Genomic DNA, 15,088 nt, shown 5'->3' with positions numbered 1-15,088 from the left:
ATAATAATAATACCCAGATTTCCCTAAAATCTATTATAATAGTATCCAGAATTCCCTAATACTTGATATAACTGAACCACAATAATCCTTCATTTATTTCAGTTTAATCTGCACACAGCAACCACTCTTTGACTAATATCTGTAAACCATGTTTAAATAGTGTGCAATTGTTTCACATTTGCTTCAATTCTGACACAGGTTTCGTTATTATTGTTAGAGACTTTACTCAGTGCTCCTGAATTTTGGTTCTGTACATCATTTACTATTGATTCTTGCTGCATAAACTCTGCATGTTTATTTGGACATCTTACCTTGCCTAAGTGAACATAACTTGAACATGCTTCTCTGGCTCTTTCCCCTTTATGTCATTGTGTGTAGGAGAAATTCTAAGCCTATTTACTCAACAAATTTTTACCCCAAACAGGACACTAATTATATCATCTAACTACTGAATCCTGAATGTCATTCCTGCTTAACATTTTCTATTGCTTTGCTCACAAGATTATTTTCTGAATTTCAAGTAGTAGATGCTGATGTTTCCCACTATCCACTTCTTTTCCTACTTCCTAGCCCTTTCATTGTTCCTCAGATCCTAGGTACTCTTAGCACCCTTTAGCATCAGTTGTTCTTACTATAGTTTCTAATAAACCAAGCTGTAAGGCACAAGAAGTGAGGTAAGTGAGTGGTAAAATAGTAAGAGAATACTATATCAACTAAGTGAACTGAAGAGGAGACTACAAATGAATCTGGAAGAAGATTGAAAGCCAATTTTAAGTAGAAAAAAAGGAATAACTCACTGAAAACTGAATCTTACAATTAAAACTGATTTCAAATACTTTAAGAAATCAAGGTGAAGACAACTTCTATAATATACTATAAATAGTGACTATAAACATGAAAAGCACAGACGCACATATTTATAGATTATGAAAGAATAGCTATTAAAAAGTGACATTAATAGAGATGTTTAGCAAAATTATTAATACAAAAGAGTAATATATAAAGAAACTGCTTTATATTTTACCAAAAATTTTATAACATTCAAAATTCTTGCAAAGCCCAGATAATGTTATAGCCTTTGTAACTAAACAGATGTCAAAAAATCATTGAAAATGAGTATTTCATTCTTATTTGTGCACATATGATAATCACTTGCTATAAGTTGATATATACATACAAATTTAAACACATTTATATTGGTTTTTGTTCTGCTTTTTGGTGGGACTGGGGTTTGAACTCAGGGCTTTGCACTTACAAAGCAGGCACTCTACAACTTAGGCCACACTTCCAAACCACATACTGTTTTTTAGTGTATCCAAATTACTTATCAGTATATATAAATTAGTCATAGATGTGAAACATCTACTGAAAAAGTCTCTGTATAAAGCACACAGAAGTAGGCCACTAGCGCTGGAGGCATGGCTTAGGGTGTAGAGTGCACTGAGTTCTAGCCCCTTGTACTGCCAAAAAGAAAAAAATAGCAGGCAATATTCTCAAATGACTCTTTATTCTACACAAAGAGTCAAAAGAAACTCCACATAGATTTTCTAATTTCACACACACACTATTATCTGGAGCAAATTAATACAGTTGACACTGAGTATTGATAAGGAAAAAAGTTTTAAGTAGGTTAGATTTGCCTTATAAACCTCTGTCTTTATTCAAGGGATCATTTTGTGAAATTTGAGGACTTGTGGATGTTCTTGTACTATATCTAGAATATGGGTTCTCACTTACATTGAAATAAAAATAATGACAGTCTGGACCTTTTGTAATCCCTTCTAACCATGTTACAGTATCAAACATTCATAGCTAGGCTATTCTGGAACAGGTCCACTTATGAAGGAGTTTATTACAAATACAGTACTTTAGAAATTATAAAAAGTTATGCCATAGCTATTTCCACCATAATGCTGTCTTCATTACTACTATTATTTAGTGTCCAATACAAACAAAACCCTAAAGATAGAAAAAACCAGACCCTGCAGTCAGAAGACTTGAAGCCAAAAGTTGGCTATGTCATTTAACTGTGTGGCTTTTGGTAAGTGAGTTAACATTTCTAAGTCTTAGTTTCCCTATGCAACCTTATGGTATTGTAAAGAATAAATTACAAACCACAAGCAAAATACCCAGCACAGTGCCTAGTACATAGTAGGCATTCAATTTATGTAAGTAGATTTCTCTCTGTTTCCATTGAGTCCTCAAAACAATGTGTGATATATCAAAAAAACTGAATTACTCTCATACATAAAATTATCAGTCTTTAGTAAAGTAAATATTTCTTTTGTTCTCAACCATCAGTAAGTTTTATATCACTATTACTACTTGAACAATTAATTAAAATACTATATATATACAATGCATGAATTATAAAGTGATTGTGATAACTTATTAATGTACTATGATTAATGTACTAATGATTATATGACTTTCTGTCATCAAGAAAATCGAAAGCAGAAGAGAGATTGAAGAAATTCTTACTAATGCTACATAAATTATAAGTGCAGTATCTTAAATAAAAGTACTTCAAAGTAGTAAACTAATCATACTTACATATTTCCAATGTGCAAGCTTTCTTTTTATGTTAGTTTCAGGCTTGAAAAGGATATCCTTAAAGACATTGTCTTCATATTCTCTTGCTACATAAAACCATTTTGCTTCAAATGCTCTAGATAATTTTCCTTGGTGTTTTTTACACAAAAATGAAAAGCTAAATATAGGGAGAAGAAAAACTATCATCAGGTTTTCTTCAAAAGAAAATGAAAACCATACATGAATTTACTATACATTAGAAAATATGGTGATAAATTTAACAGAGCATTTGGTTTTGCCTTATTGTTATGTCATACTATGCAGGGACTCAGGTTTATTCACCAGCATCCATTGAGAGATGAATGAGTGCTGAGAAATGAATTCTGCTATGAATTCACAAACAATTCTGTACTTAAACTGAATTACTTAAAATAATTCAATCTTGCTAAGCATTAAAACATAATGGCAGGGAGAACATGACTAAATTTTCAACAGAAATATTAGAAAACCAGTGTAAAGTCATTTTTCCTCCTCAATGAAGAAGTGATGTATTATTGTGCTTTGAGTAACTAATGTACCACAAAAATTATAATATACTAAAACACAATATTAGGGAAAGTATCTTGATCAGTACTGCTCAACAGAAATAAGCCACAAAATAATTTTAAATTACCTATTAGCTACAATAAAATAGCCAATAATAAATAGGTGATATAAACTTTAAAAATAGGCTTTTTAACTGCAATAATCTTCAAAATATTACCTGATGAATGGCATCCACAAGCTAATATCATATTTAGTAACAAGATACTAAATGTCTTCCCCTCTAATAAAACAACAAAAGAGAGATGTCCCCTCTCTCTAAACCTATTCAACATTCAACATTGTACTACAACTCCTGCATTGTTCTGTAAAGCAATTTTTAAAAATAGACCAATCTTACCACTGAATACAGATACAAAAATTCTAAATGTAACAAAAAGAATCTATCAGTATAAGCAGAGAATAATAATGCTATGATCCTGTTTGCAAAATTCATGATGTGTTAACAAATTACTGGAAGAAAAATGTGAGTTAATATAAAATGATGCAGAAAAGGCATTAGGAAATTCAGCCGACAATTTCTATTTAGCAACCTTTATAAGACAGATCAAAACAAACCACACCAATATCAGGGAAACAACTTATTGAAATTCAATAACATACATTCTATGTATGACAAAATAGCAAAAATCATTTGAATTAAAATGAAATAGGTAGGATACTTATTGTTGCCAACATTATTTAAATAGAAGAAGTAAAACGAAATAATCCAAACATTCCTTCTTCTCAAGTGTCTTAAGTTAGCCCTATTTATTCCTTTATTCCAAATATTTTTGGTGACCTACAAATTAGAGTAAGATATAGTAAGAAAGGTTAGCCTGGCTCAAAAGACCAAAAATCGTATGTTCTCCCTCATATGTGGACATTAGATCAAGGGCAAACACAACAAGGGGATTGGACTATGAGCACATGATAAAAGCGAGAGCACACAAGGGAGGGGTGAGGATAGGTAAGACACCTAAAATCTAGCTAGCATTTGTTGCCCTTAACGCAGAGAAACTAAAGCAGATACCTTAAAGCAACTGAGGCCAATAGGAAAAGGGGACCAGGAACTAGAGAAAAGGTTAGATTAAAAAGAATTAACCTAGAAGGTAACACCCACGCACAGGAAATCAATGTGAGTCAATGCCCTGTATAGCTATCCTTATCTCAACCAGCAAAACCCCTTGTTCCTTCCTATTATTGCTTATACTCTCTCTACAACAAAATTAGAGATAAGGGCAAAATAGTTTCTGCTGGGTATTGAGGGGGGGAGCGGGAGGGGGTGGAGTGGGTGGTAAGGGAGGGGGTGGGGGCAGGGGGGAGAAATAAACCAAGCCTTGTATGCACATATGAATAATAAAAGAAAAATGAAAAAAAAAAAAGAAAAATCAATAATGATTTAAACAAAATAGAGGTTTACTTGTCTGTCACAGGGTAGCTCAGCTCCAAAAAGTAACTGAATCTTGTTTCACCATACATACCCAGACACTGCTATTAACCCATATGCTGGATGTGTCTCAGCCTATGGAAAAGTGAATACATGAAAAGAAGTGGAGCACAATAACCATTTGAGCATGTAAAGCACTTATGCTTTTTACTTATGCTCACTTTCAAATGTAGCAAAAAATAGTCAGACAAACATACTTTGCCAGGAAATAAACTTTTTTTTCAACACTGGGGATTGAACCCAGAGCTTCATGCATGATAGGCAAGTGTTCTACCAACTGAGCTATACCTTAACCCCTTTGTTTTTGTATTTTGTTTTGATGTATGGTCTCACTAAATTTTCCCAGGAGATCCTCCTTTCTGGAATTACAGGCATGTGCCACCATTTCTGGCTTAAGAAATTCTCAGTCTCTAGTGGTAGACACAGTAATTTTTCACTAAGAAAGAACACCCATATATTTAGCATGATTTCAAAGTAACTAAAAAATATTATTTGTAAAGAGCTTTAAATTTATATATTAATGAAAATCAATGAAATTTATAAGTATACATGAATTATAAGAATTCATAAGCATAGAAAGCTAAAATCCATAGAATTCAGATATTATTTTAAATAAGTACAGTTGTCCTGCTCTGTGCTTAATGTTTAGTTATCATTAGTTAAAAATATAGTAGCACCTTACAGTTCTTTACTCTTATAAAACAAAATGTCCTATCATTGTTAAAAAATAATCATTACAATCAGTAATGCAAAGATTATTACATCTTTAGAACATTTGTAACTCAAAGATTTCAAGTAGTTTAAAATAAAAACAATAAAAGATGATAATTTTCCAAGTAACTTTGATAGAAGTTGACAGTAGGAATACAGACAGATGTAAAATGTTTTAATATAATTGCAAACATAGACTTTCATGCTACCTTCAAACAAATTCACACATATGGCTCAGTCTATTAAAAATGACATCTTGGAGGATGCCTGTAATCTCACCTACTCAGAGATAGAGACAAAAGGATCATAAGTTTGAGGCCGGCCCTGGCAAAGTTAGGGAGATTCTGTCTCAAAAACAAAATATAAACAAAAGGACTGGGGACTAGGCTCAACTGGTAACAGCACTTGCAAAGCATGTGTGAGGTCAGTGGGCTCCATTCCCAGTCAAAGAAAAAAAAAAAAAACACATGTCTAATCTAAAATGTATGAAAATAGTAAAGTTTTCATAAGAGTTTATTACATTATATGTATTAATAATAGTACTATTACTAGCAGAAATAATAAAAATATGTCTTCATGATATTAACAATACATGGCATAATTGACAGTTACTAGTATCAGAAACACAATAATAAAAACATAATTCCATATACCTATTGACCTGGCAATTCAAATTCTAGGAACTCTTTCTAAAGGCATAAAAAGACATGCATAAATATGTAAACTTAAGGGATTTTTTTCTTTTCTTTTTTTGGAAAAACAGAAAAAATATCCATGTCCAATAAGAAGGGAAAGCTTATTGAAATACAATATACCACTCAAAAAGTACATGTAGTTATTAAAAATTACTATGTGAAATATTTCATAATACAGCAACAGAAACAAATCTATTAGAAAACAGCAGGAAAAATATTTTTTTCAAAATTCATACACACATGTATATGTACACATGTACATTTTAAATACATGTATGTATGCATACATACATGTATTTAAAATGTATGCACACAATCATCAATCATTACAAACCCCTCTTCTTATAGAACATTGCTCAGCTGCCCATGCAAATGTTGAGTCCTATATTTTCCCTTGTCCTTATGTACATAATTTTTTTACTTTGTATAAACATGGAAGTTTGTCAATTTCATTTCTTTATAACCTGATTTTCTAACTTACTACATTAATGAATCAATCTCTCAAGTTAAATAAATTTTCAAACTAATTGTCTTTTAATTGCATAATAGTTCACACTATCTTTTCGTATCAAATTGTCAATGTACACAAATTTTTGAAGGTTTTCACCACCAAAGATAACGCCATTGTTTCTCTCTCTCTCTCTAAAACACACACACACACACACTCACTTTATTTTTATAGTATAAGTTTCAAGAAGTGTTATAATCATCCTTTAAATTTTTTATATAATTTATTCAGGTAAAAAGATATCTAATGTTTTAATTTGCATATGCTGACTATTAATAAGGTTAAAGATATTTTCATATATACATTGGTAGTATTGTATTTCTTCTGCGAATTGCCTATTCATATATCTGTACATTTTTTCTATTTACATTGTATTTTTTGCTTGGTTACTTTATATAAGCTTTTGTATATTAACATCTTCTGATTTGTATTAACAGATTCTTTTTAAGGTAAATAAATATATCTTCTCCAGTTATAGCTTACTTACAAAAGATCTCACATCAAGTTTAGAAAAATATTCAACTGAATTATCTTCTAAACTTTTATATTTAATGCTTTAACCTTTAGGAAATATACATTTTTCCTTTTGTTTTGGTGGTACTGGAATTTGAACTCAAGAGCCTCACTCTACCTCTTGAGTCGCACCCCAACCCTTTTTGCTTTAGTTTGTTTTTAGGTAAGGTCTCATGCTTCTGCTCTGGCAGCGTCAGACCACAACTCTCCTACTTCAGCCTCCCAAGTAGCTGGGGTTACAGGCATGCACCACCATACCTAGCCCTCTGAAATACATTTTTTGTATTTGGATGTAAAACAAAACCAATAATTATATTCAGAAAAATAAGCACTACCACTAATTAGTAGATAAACATCCTTTCCCATAAAATTAAAGTATTACTCCTATGATATTCTGATATGCCCTCACATACACAAATACTTCTAGAGACCCTTTGTCTGTTCATTTGATTTCTCTATGCCTGTGTCAAAAGGACCAAATATGAATTATAGTGGCTTAAAAGTAATTGTTAATATTTGGACAGCCATTTGTTTTGTTTATTGTTGTTTCTAAACTATTCTATGGCATTTTCCTTCTTCAGGAACTTAAAAGTTTATCTCCCAGTAGTTGTACAAAACCAAAATCTAATTATAAGTAATTCAAGTTAATATACAAAACTTGGGAAGGATTATTTAGTGTAACACTGAAATCTCACTCAGAAATATAGTATTTATATATATTCAGGACTTATTTTTGATAAAAAAAAGTTAACATTTTTTACACATGTACTTTAACTTCCATATGTTTTTCATAAATATTTTCCAAATTAACACTAAATAGGAATTTTTACCCATATCTATGCAATTTGAATTTTATTAGTATAGAAAAAACTGCTCATTTTTATAAATGAGAATGTTGTATCCAGCCACCAAATTTGGCTGTATCCTGATGAACAAATTTATTAATTCTACTAATCTCTTTCTTTTACCATGCATATAAGCACATCATATACAAATATGATTTCTTTCTTATTTTCTAAATTGTGGCAAGATTTATTATTTCATGCATTCAACTTGAAATTCCAATATAAATTTTAACATTTTGGTGCTTTTATTATTATATGTATGCTTCAAATTTTAATGTGATTGTATTCAGTAACTAGCTTAGACTTACTATATAATTACTTTTATTAGAAATGGCTGATAATTTTATTAGTTACTTTTTAGGCACTTCTAAATATGATTCCAATTTTTCCTCTAATGTATTGGAAATAATTAATAATAATAATTGTGTTAGAAATGCTCACATATATCATCCCTTCATTTCTGGAATAAACCCTATTGGCCATGATTTAATAAACTACTTATGTATTTCTGGACCTTATGATTCATTAAGGCTTAAATTTTGCATCTACACATACTACTTATACTAGGAAATAATTTTCAGTTTTATGGCAGTACTCAGGGCCTCACACTTGCTAGGCAGTGACTCTACCACTTGAGCCACTCAGCCAGCACAATAATTTTCACTTTTATCCTTATTATGTGTTATAATTGAAGTTACATAACTCATAAAATAAGCTAGTGTTTTAAAACATTTTCCTTGGAATGAGAATTGTTCAAGCACTATCATAAACTTCTTCATTCAAATTCAGCCATAAAACCACCTAGAAGACATGTCTCTTATTCAACAATAACTCTTTATTCTTTTGTTTGCTTATGGGACTTGAGTCAATTTTAGGTTTGTATTTACATAATTATTATTCTTGTTTTAATAGGAAAAATTTTATAACAAAAATAAAATGATGTTTTAATTTATGAGTGAAAACAAAACAACTTGTATCTGGAAGTGACAGGTCAAAAACTTTTAGGAACTATGGCTATCTCAGGCCTGTCCTGAGCTTACTCCTAGCCAGGAATATCAATATGGCACAATCAAGTGGTTAGAGGTTTTATTCTAGATTTCAAAATTTCATATAGTTTCACATATTAGGTATTTATATGAATTTAAGCTGTTTGTAACTATAGTTATAGATCACTTATTATTAATTTTCTCATATAATTTCACTGATCTGCACCAGTCTGTATCATTAGTATTTGCAGACAATAAGTAGTTACTGCTCCAAATAAAAGATAGATATTTTCATATTAGATTAAAAATAATGGAAACAAGTTCTGTGTTGAGCAACATACAAGAGACACTTTAAAGACAAAAATAGGTTGAAATAAAAGAAAGGAGAAAAATAGTCTATGAAAAGTATAACTATATGGAAGGTAGAGTGGCTATACTAATATCAGGCAAAGTAGATTTTAAAACACAGACATTACTAGAAACAAAGAGGGAAGAGCAAATTCATCAGATACACATGATGATTCTAAGCATATATGCACCTAACAAAAATGCCCCAAAATACATGATATAATAACTGACATAACTGACTGAAGTAAGAAATAGACAATTCAAAATTAGTTGTGGAATTAAATGTCACACTCTCAATAGTAGATGGTATGCCTCCCAGTAAATTAGCAAACACACAGAATTTTACAAAAAATGTTCTTCCTTATTTATAGAACACTCTACCCAACAACAGAAAAAAAGGATCTCTTCTCAATTGAATGAGACATTAAGTCTCAATAAATTTAAATGAATTGATTAACAACAAACTATGTTCTCTGACAATGGTTAAATTAAATTAAAAATCAAAACCTAAGGAAATTTGGAAAATTTAAATGAATTTGGAAATAAGATTAGTATAAGGTAGCTAGAAAATGTTTGACTTAGATGATAACATATCAAAATTTATGAGCTATCATTAATTAAAACAATGCTTAGACGAAGACATAACTAGAAATGCTTATGTTTGAAAAAGATCTTGCATCAATCATCTAAGCTTCTATTTAAGAACCTGGTGAGGTAAAAAACAGAGTAAACAAATCCTGGCAAGCAGAATAAAAGGAATAAAGATAGAGGAAATTAATGGTACACTAGAGGAACAACAGAGAAAAATGAATGAAAAAATAAACAAAATGGTTAAGCCACCAATTAAGCTGGCCAGGAAAAAAAGAGAAGTCATAAATTACTAAAGTCAAACTTAAGAGAAAAAAATTACCAATAACCTAACAGAAATTAAAAATATCACAAGAAAATACAAAGGAATTTTTTAAAGTATTATGCCAAGAAGTTTTAAAATTTAGATGAAATGGAGAAATTTCTCAAAAGAAATTTATTAAGACTATCATAGGATGAAATGGAAAATGGAAATTCATCTTTAACAAGAAAAGAAACTCAATTTATGATTTCAAATATTTCTGTAAAGAAAAGCTTCAGTCAAGGTAACTTCACTGGTAAATTTTACTAAATATTAAGGTAGAAAAAAATAGCAATTTTTCACGTTGTCCTCAAGGAGTAGAGAAAGGAACATTCCTCAATTCACTTTGTAAGGCCGTGTTTTGCCAGACTGTCAGATCATGGCTTTACTGTGTTTCAGAAGCACAGTTAAATTCTAAGAACCATGTTGGGAAGCTTGTCCTGAGTCATTATTTTTCCGAATTGTATGCAGAACTCCCTTATTTTCTCATTCTTTTCCCTCTTCATTCCTATTCCGCAAAAATTGTCAACGTTGAAGGGTAAAAGCTCTTTGTTAATTTTCATCCTGTAACCCAACCCAAAAACAGTTGGATAGTAAACATTTAGAGTTGGGGTTTGAACTCAAGGTCTAGTGCTTCCTAGGCAGGCACCCTACCACTTGAGTCACTTCCTTAGCCCTTTGGCTCTAGTTATTTCTCAGGTAGATCTCATGTTTTTTGCCTGGTGCAAGCCTCAGGCCATGAACCTCTTACTTATGCCTCCATACATAGATGGGATAATAGGTGCACATCACCACACCTGCCTTGTGTTTTGAGATGGGCTCGCAGTAACTTTTTGCCCAGGCTGGCCCTGAACCGTGATCTTTCTGACCTCCATCTCCTGAGTAGCTTGGGATTCCAGGCCATTTAAAGTCTTATTTTTTTTAAATCATCCTGATTCCTTACTTCTCTCCTCTTTATGCACTGAAGTTTATTGTTTCCCTGTTGTTTATTAAAAATATCTTAGTTTTTAAAACTGTTTTATGTAATATTAATGTGTTTCTTTCATTCACAATTGCTTTTATTTTAAACTGAGAGCTCCTTAGGAGTTAAGAGTAGGAAAATGCTCATATATACCCAGTTAAAATGTGCTTCAGTTTCTTAAGAGTACAACATTATCAAATAAAAATACACATAAAAACTAGAAATAATCATAGCTAAATGCCAACACTGGAAGCATATATAAAATAAGATTTAAGTTAATCTTTTACACCACAGTATAACTATGGATTTGTTAAGGAAAAAATTCAGTGTGCCTCCATTTCCATTGCCATGAAAATGGTAGTCAGAATATGGGTGCTTAGATATGCTAGGGTTTCTTCCACAAATTTTTAAATCTCCAAATGTAATGCTTTGAACATACCAGTGAAAACATTAATTCATCTAGGAATTTTTTTGAGCACCTAGTTTTTAAGATGCAGTTCATTTAGCCTCATATTTTCTATTTATATAAATATTTATAATTATATATTTGGTTTGATTAAAAAATTAATTTTTATAAAATTTTCATACCTTGTTTATCCAAACTTATGAACTATATAAAAAGAAAATCTCAAATAATATTAATCTTTTGTACAAAATGCTGGGTACAATTTGTTGTTTTCTGAAAAATAAATTTTGCCTAGTCTACTACCATTTTCTATTATTAAAAATAAGCAGGTTATAAACTCAAAAGCAATTTCATCACTTAATCATGGGAAGGCTAATGAGAAAATTACTGCTTCTTCCCCCAAAGAATTATCTTTTCTATCTGAGGCTGAATAATATTCCATTGTTTGTATATCACATAACTGCTTTTCCCATGTCCCCATGAATGTGAAAACACATTCATTTGTGTTTTCTATTTTTGCTATCATGAATTGTGCTGCAATGAATATGGGTAAAAGATATTTTTATGAGGTGTTGACTATATTTCCTTTGAGTATACACCTAAATGAGGGACTGTTTAATTTCTTGGTTGCATCCTATGTTACTTTTTACTGTATTATTTTTTACAATGTCTACATTCCCACTATAACTGTGTTGTCAAAGCTTCTACTGTACTAAATAAAACAATTTCTCAAATTCCTAGTTACTCTATCAAATAAGATAATGAAAACCACATATTCCTCAGGAATTATTACAGCTGTACTTTAGGTATGATCTCCTCCTAAATGTTTGCCTACCTTCCACAAGCAAAATTAAGTACACCCACATCCAGTCAACCCCAAGCAAGGACATGGTACAATGTTATGTGACTTTTGAACTTTGTAAAAGTAAAGTAAGTAGCCAAATTGTCTTTTTAAAGTAGCTAGCCACAACACATATATAGGTCACAGATACAAAGCTGGTTGCTAATGCAACTTAAAATGTTCTATGTGATTTCACTTGAGTTGTGTATTTTTTAAAAAGATGCTTTTTTCTGTATCCACCATAAACATTTTGTTAAGAGTCAGCACTGTATTGATCTGAATCTGTGAGAGGAGGAAAAGAAGATCCTGTTGTGACAGTATAAATCATCAAGGCATACACCAAGGCCATCCACTAGTTTGCACCTCCTGAAATTTTCTGGTGGGTGGGCTGTTCTTGCTCTAAGTGGAAGCAGACCAACAGGATATGGGACTGAGTCCATCTACCTGTCTATGCTACCAATGTGCCATTGAGTCTAATGAGGACAAGCAGACAGTGATAAAAGCTTACTTGTGAATGTATTTAGAAACCCAATTTTGAAAGAAAGCAAACATACAAAATACTCTGCTTCTAGTACCACTTCCATAACTGCAAAGTTACTTTCTAAGAAACCTAATATAGAAGTCTAGTTAGTTTCTGTTGTTGCAGTTACTGTTTTAGGCTTGAACTCAGGACTACCTGCTTGCTAGGCAAGTGCTCTACTGCATAAACCACAACTCAAGCCCCTTTTGCTCTGGTTATTTTGGAGATAGGGTCTGGCTTTTGGACCATGATCCTTCTATTGTATGCTTCCCTCTGTAGCTGGGATGACAGGCACATGCTACCACATCTACCATTTTTCCACTTATATGTGGTCTCACAAACTTTTTTACCTGAGCTGGCATGGAATTGGGATCTTCCTGAGTAGCTAGAATTATAAGCATGAACAGTACCCAGCTTAGAAATTTAGATTTTAAATTCTGAACTTCAATAGATTCAAAGCACCTTGTAAAGTATTAATATAATTAAAATTATTTAAGGTAAACATAAATAAAATGAAGGAATCATTCAATCTAACTTCCATGACTTAAGTATAGTTATTATGTAACTAGGTAAGATGAACATAAGACCCCAAGCACATTCTTCTTTACTGATAATATTAAAATATGAAAATTATTTATTCAATCACAAAATATTCTTGATACTGGGTAATATTTTAATATGACTTTTGTTTAGCAAATAGCAAAAGAAAGCACATCTGTGTTCCAAGACAGCATTAAATTAAGTAAAATCCCTTTTAAAGCTGAAAATTTGAGAAAGCATTGGCTTGAATCTATGTTGCTTTTATTGATTATGATCAATAATCTCCACCACATGCAAAACTACGTATTAGTTTGAATCTTTGCCCATACCTCTCATATTTTAATTTTTTTATATTGCATATTTATTTTAGGATTTACTTTAAAAATGCACACTACTGTATATTTCCTTATGCCTAGTTAACTTAATCTTCATTAGATGTAAGTAATGTAGATACTGCTAAACAAACTCAGCATTCAGAATTTAGTACTTTGTTATGACAAAATAAGACAGTATAATAGCTTTTAACCTCACAGTTCTAAAAGGTCTCAAAAAGTATTCTGCAAGTAGTAGAACAATAGATATATTACTTAAAAAGTTGTTAATAATGCTTCCATGTTAGCAAACAATGTTAAATGCATATAAATGTATTATACTGAAAGTAAGTCTTTAATTTGAATAATTTTAAAAAACAGTAATCATTTCCTGATTCCTATAAATTGCATTTCCATGTTCAGTACCAACTTAGGAATCATAAGCCTTTAAAATCTATTGAAACATTAATGATGTATGTAAACGGAATGCAATAATAGATGTTAGTGCTTAAAGATTTGATTTCTCAATTATGATTCATTTATTCTTTATTCCTTTTGGGGCCCCTTCAATTGGTGTCACATTTATTTTCTTTTCTCCTTACAAAGGTGCCCTTAAATTTGACGCACTAGTAATTTTATCTACTTCCTTCCTGATCTTGATGTAAATTCCCTAGAGTAAATTCAATGGCTCATCATTTGACAGGGAGCTTTATTTACAAAAATAATTGGCATTCTCCTAGGATGTTCATATATCAAATCCTGCCCAAATAATAGACAGTGCAGAAGTTATCATTTGAAAATTTGACTTAGAACAAATTTCTATAGCCATGCTAAAAATGATGCTCTTCTATACTTTCCAAACATTGTATAGTTGAGGAAATAAAATTGATATTTTTCTGTCAACATACAAATCAGAGAAAAAAACTTTTGCTTTCTCGAAGTCTTAAGCAATCCTCAGATCCAACTCAGAGACTTTTAATTATATGTAACAAAAAGTAGCATAAGTAATTATCCAGCGCATAATACATTCAATTAAGTTAGAAATTTTCTCCTTATCTTCATTTTAACTTCTGTCTCAAGGATCAACAAAGTGTAAAAAGCAAGATAGTAAATATTTTAGGCTTCATAGTATTCATTTGTTAAATAATCTTCTTTAAAATGGTTAAAAACAAAAACCATCCTCATGTACAGGACATGTCAGACTTTGTCCACAGTACCAGTTTGCTTTAATACATGCACATGTTTACACATACACACATGTTTTTCTCCATCCTGCCTTATAGACTTTGGGGGAGAATGGAAAATAAATGCATGTATACATGCATGTGTCAGTCAGATTTTTGTCATTGTGAGAAAATGAACTCAAAAAAGAATAGAGTTTTTTGGCTAATAGTTTTAGAGATTTCTTTCCATTGCTAGCTGACCATTACTTAGGGCCTGGAGTGAGGCA

General features: G+C 31.2%; 1 protein-coding gene across 1 annotated transcript in view; it reads right to left on the bottom strand.

Annotated features, from left to right (window-relative positions):
* Positions 1 to 15,088, bottom strand: part of Lrriq3 (leucine rich repeats and IQ motif containing 3) — a 152,315-nt gene that overhangs the window by 89,252 nt on the left and 47,975 nt on the right. The window contains 3 exon segments of the mRNA XM_074079758.1: positions 2,554 to 2,747; positions 5,652 to 5,662; positions 6,301 to 6,308. Of these exon segments, the coding sequence (XP_073935859.1) occupies positions 2,554 to 2,747; positions 5,652 to 5,662; positions 6,301 to 6,308 (213 nt within the window).

The sequence above is a fragment of the Castor canadensis genome, chromosome 7 (genome assembly GCF_047511655.1).
Source record: "Castor canadensis chromosome 7, mCasCan1.hap1v2, whole genome shotgun sequence".
Taxonomy (NCBI): domain Eukaryota; kingdom Metazoa; phylum Chordata; class Mammalia; order Rodentia; family Castoridae; genus Castor; species Castor canadensis.
This window is presented reverse-complemented; position numbering and strand designations above follow the sequence as displayed.